Raw genomic sequence first — 3978 nt, 5'->3', positions numbered from 1 at the left:
CACTAAAGGACCCTGGGTGTTACTGGATTCTCACCCATCACCATATATTCCTCAACTGATGTCTCCTGTCTCCTTGCTCCAGACTCTTTATTAAAAGAATGATATAAAAAATTATATGTCACGCCTGAAAATCATCCTACCAATTTTTGAGAAATTACCAATTATATAAAAATTACTATCAATGACATCAATTACATCTGGACATCTATTGCTAATTTTCAACAATACTTCTACCATTAGGGACTGAGACCCCAAGCAATTCAATATTCCAGGGCTTTATTACCTCCTCTATAGAAGTAGAATTTTGGTTAAGCAGCTCTAAGGTCCTATGAGATCTCTTTCTTGAGACACCACTCCCATGATCAGGAGGGATGTGGGAATTTACTGAGGACACAAGAATAGGAGAAACCTGAAGAAAAACCTTTTCTGAGATATATCTCTGCACAGAACTCTGCTTGTGTGAGCTCAAGATTTCTCTCTCTGTGTTCTATGCTCAGAACTCAGGTATCTGCTTCCCAACTGGCAGTTCTCCCTCTCTGGCATGAAGGATAAATGTCAGAAAACAACTGAAGATCCTTAAGCAAATGAGATTGCCTAGAAGTGGGATGGAAATGGAGGGGAAGGTGGAGTCAGACTATCCAGGACAAGGCTCTTATTCCTGGATTTTTGAAGAAAAGGGAACTAGGTGAACTAGTTGCCAGGACAACCATCTGTTGGGGGAAGGAAATGGGAGACCTGTGGTTGCTCCTACTCTTGCCCCTGTCCTTGGCAGCCTTCCATGGGGTCAAAGCCTGCTTGGAATGTGACCCCAAATTCAAAGAGGATATTAGGTCCTTGATAACAAAGCTGGTACCCTCAGAAGTCCCTGGCCGAACTCATCTGCTTGAATGGCAGATTAAGGAGATGATCCATTTAAGCTTCAAGGTCTCCCACGGGGACAAGATGCTTCGGGTGTTGGGTGAGGGAAGCTTGAGTCACTCAGAGTTTTGTGGGTTAAAAGGAAAAGGGAGGCACGGAAGAGTGCACGTGGGTCCACATAAGTTTTTCCATGGATGTAATTATTCCTCTGTATGTATCTTTAACCCCCTCTCTAGCTGTTCATAAGGCTGTCAAGTTGAGAATATGGCTGAAGAATGAACTTTATAAACTGGGCAATGAAACATGGAAAGGTGAGGGATTGTTTCAATGTTAAAAGATTGTACTGCCCAAGCAAGTATAGGCAAAGTTCATTGGGAAAAACAAGGCAAAAACAATTGGGATTAAATTCTGAAGGGAAGAACCACCCCTAGTTTCTGATGTCCCTTCCACCTCCTCTTAGGTGCCTTTATCCTTCAAGGCAAGCTTCTCGATGTCCGCCAAAACCTGGAATCGAAACTGAAAGAGATATTAAAGAACTTCTCTGAAGTTGGTAATAAAAGATGTCTATCTAACAACAGTGAACTTATGTGAAAGTAATAGGAAATGAGGGTGAGAGGAGGAAGGTAGTTTCATATTAGAGTTATTTAGAATGGATGGAGGGGTGGCTGGAACCTCATTTTGTAACCAAATAAAGACTATTGGGTATAAATATGGCAAACTCTACGTTGATCATAAGCTCACTAGAACTTTCTAATTCTCTTTTAGCTTGTTCTGAAGATTGTGGTGAGTACAGTACATGGGACACCTTAAGGATTCAACCTCTATTTCCCCATCTCATTTGTTCTATATGGCCATATCTTTCCCACCTGTCACACTCAGAACTCACTTCCTAGAGATTTGATTGTGGGGGTGGGAATGTCAACAGTATCTGACAACAAAATGTGTCTCAAATCTCAAACACACAGATTTTGGAGGTGCTCAGAGGCCTTCAAAAGTATGGTTTATAACCCATAGGGCCAATATAAGCTGAGGCATCATTTTTCCCACTTCTTCCCCAGAGATCTGACTTAAGTTTCGGAAGCTTTTGACTCATCAAGAAACTTGATTACTAGGGAAAGAAAGAATTCACAGCAATGTAAACTTAAGAGTCCTGGAAATGCCTGAGATTTAATCCATCAGACTTGATGTATGAAATAAGAAAACTCCATGCCATGGCCCCCCCTTCTGTTAAATTTCTTCTCTTTATCAGTTGTGACTGAAGGTCCTATCTTGGATTGTTGGACCTGTCTTCGCATCACCACCCAGTGCTTCAGAGGAGAGTATTGTGGAGGTAACAAAGATAGTGGTGTGGCATTTTGAGGGACCAGGTATCACAGCTGTTTATTGATTTATTTTACAAATATTTGGTGAGCACCTTCTAGGCACATCATGCTAATGTTACAAATCAGAGCTAAAATATTGGGCAAAATTTGTACCAGTATGAATGAATAAATTACTGGGCACCAGATCAATTGAAGGGCTGAGAAATGAAAAGGTTGGATTAAATGAAGATAGAGAGAAAACAGCAATAGAAGTAGTGGACAAAGCAAATTATTTGAGGTTAGTAAGAGTCATCTATTATGGATCAAGTTCTCAAGTTAGTATTTTTCTTCTCCCCAACCCACTTTCTTTTTTTCCCTTTCTCCCTCCAGAAGAGGATTCAAGGACAGCTGAGAATCGAGAGATTGGACTATTTCTGATATTGCTAACAGAAGTTGTGATATTGGGAAGTGCTTGGTTACTGTGAGTTTTTCTCCCTCGAAGTCAAGCATTCCTTTGGCAAAGAGACTGCCCAATCCTCCCCCTCCTTACAAAGGCAATAAGGAGAAAAAAGTCATTTCAAATTTGGGATAGAATACCAACAGGGATAAAATGGATAGAAGTCTATGGGATAAAAACTGGAACATAGGAAATGGAGGAGGTACAATAAAGTATGAGGCAAACTTCTAGAGCACTATACGGAAACACACACACACACACACACACACACACACACACACACACACATAATTATCTTAAAGAGTTGGCCTGCTAATATTGAAATCAGGATTATGTTTCTCTACTCTAGATTCCATATCTGTGTGTCTCATTGGAGGAAAATGAAGGCAATACGAAGGTCATTAAAGAAATATTTGGAGAAGAAACTTGAAGAATTAATAGGGATGACAGATTAGAAAGAGAAGGATGATTCTGGAATCAGAAAATACATAAACACAGACAGGAGGTCTTTCACAATTCTGTTAACTGTTGACTCAGAAAAATCAGAATTAAGCTCTTTTGTGGTCATAAAGTCATATTTTTTAAAACTGAAATCGAACTTAAAGTTTCTCTAGTCAAGATCCTTATGGTATCCTGAGGCAATGGAAGCAATGAGAGGGCAAATGATATACCCAGAGTTGTACAGAATGTAATGCTGATATGTTGCAATGTACATAAAGATGATACACTGCATTGATAATAAATAATGATTGGTAACTCTCAATGACTGCCATTAGAATATTTCAATTTCTAAGGATGCTTCTTATTTCTATCTTTTCATTTTGTTACTATTTCCATATTTATCCTTCAGTTCAATGTGAACAATTTCTTTGATAATACATAACATTACCTCTTAATCATGGCATCGCACACACCCAAAATATTAGTTCTAAGTAGTTGAGGATTACCTTGTTTTCCTCTAAATCTATGTTCCATGACTTAATTACATATTATGTTCCTTTGAGTTGTTTCTACTGAATACTTCTTATATAGATGGCATCCTAGTAAGTGCTTTATGTTTGTTATCTAACTGAATTCTCACAATAATCTTAAGACTTGGATGAAGTGGATACTTTTAATACAAGTACAAACACCAATACTGACATAGGAAGAAAAAAATAACCACAAATTGATAATGTTAAATTTAAATGGTGTAAGCACAACTATTGGGGGAAAAAAGTCATGGTTAAGGAAAAGCCTAGAATGAAATACAACATAGTGACTTTGGTGTTAACCTGGAATGAGAAACTATGATACTTTCCCAAATTAAGTGTCAGGTCCTTGGTTATATCCTTTTCTAAAGTAGGAAATACAGGAGGACAA

General features: G+C 38.5%; 1 protein-coding gene across 1 annotated transcript; it reads left to right on the top strand.

The window, feature by feature from the left end:
- Positions 1 to 514: 514 nt before the first annotated feature.
- IZUMO3 (IZUMO family member 3) lies at positions 515 to 3379 on the top strand. The gene is made up of 7 exons (XM_019430691.2): positions 515 to 958; positions 1095 to 1169; positions 1319 to 1408; positions 1624 to 1641; positions 2108 to 2188; positions 2550 to 2640; positions 2966 to 3379. Exons 1-7 carry the CDS (start codon positions 727 to 729, stop codon positions 3069 to 3071), a joined length of 693 nt encoding a protein of 230 aa, XP_019286236.1. The 5' UTR covers positions 515 to 726; the 3' UTR covers positions 3072 to 3379.
- The last annotated feature ends 599 nt before the right edge of the window (positions 3380 to 3978 follow it).

Source organism: Panthera pardus, unplaced genomic scaffold (genome assembly GCF_024362965.1).
Source record: "Panthera pardus isolate Hobbes unplaced genomic scaffold, ASM2436296v1 HiC_scaffold_20, whole genome shotgun sequence".
Lineage (NCBI taxonomy): Eukaryota > Metazoa > Chordata > Mammalia > Carnivora > Felidae > Panthera > Panthera pardus.
The sequence above is the reverse complement of the archived record's forward strand: the minus strand, read 5'-3'. Positions and strand labels throughout refer to the sequence as shown.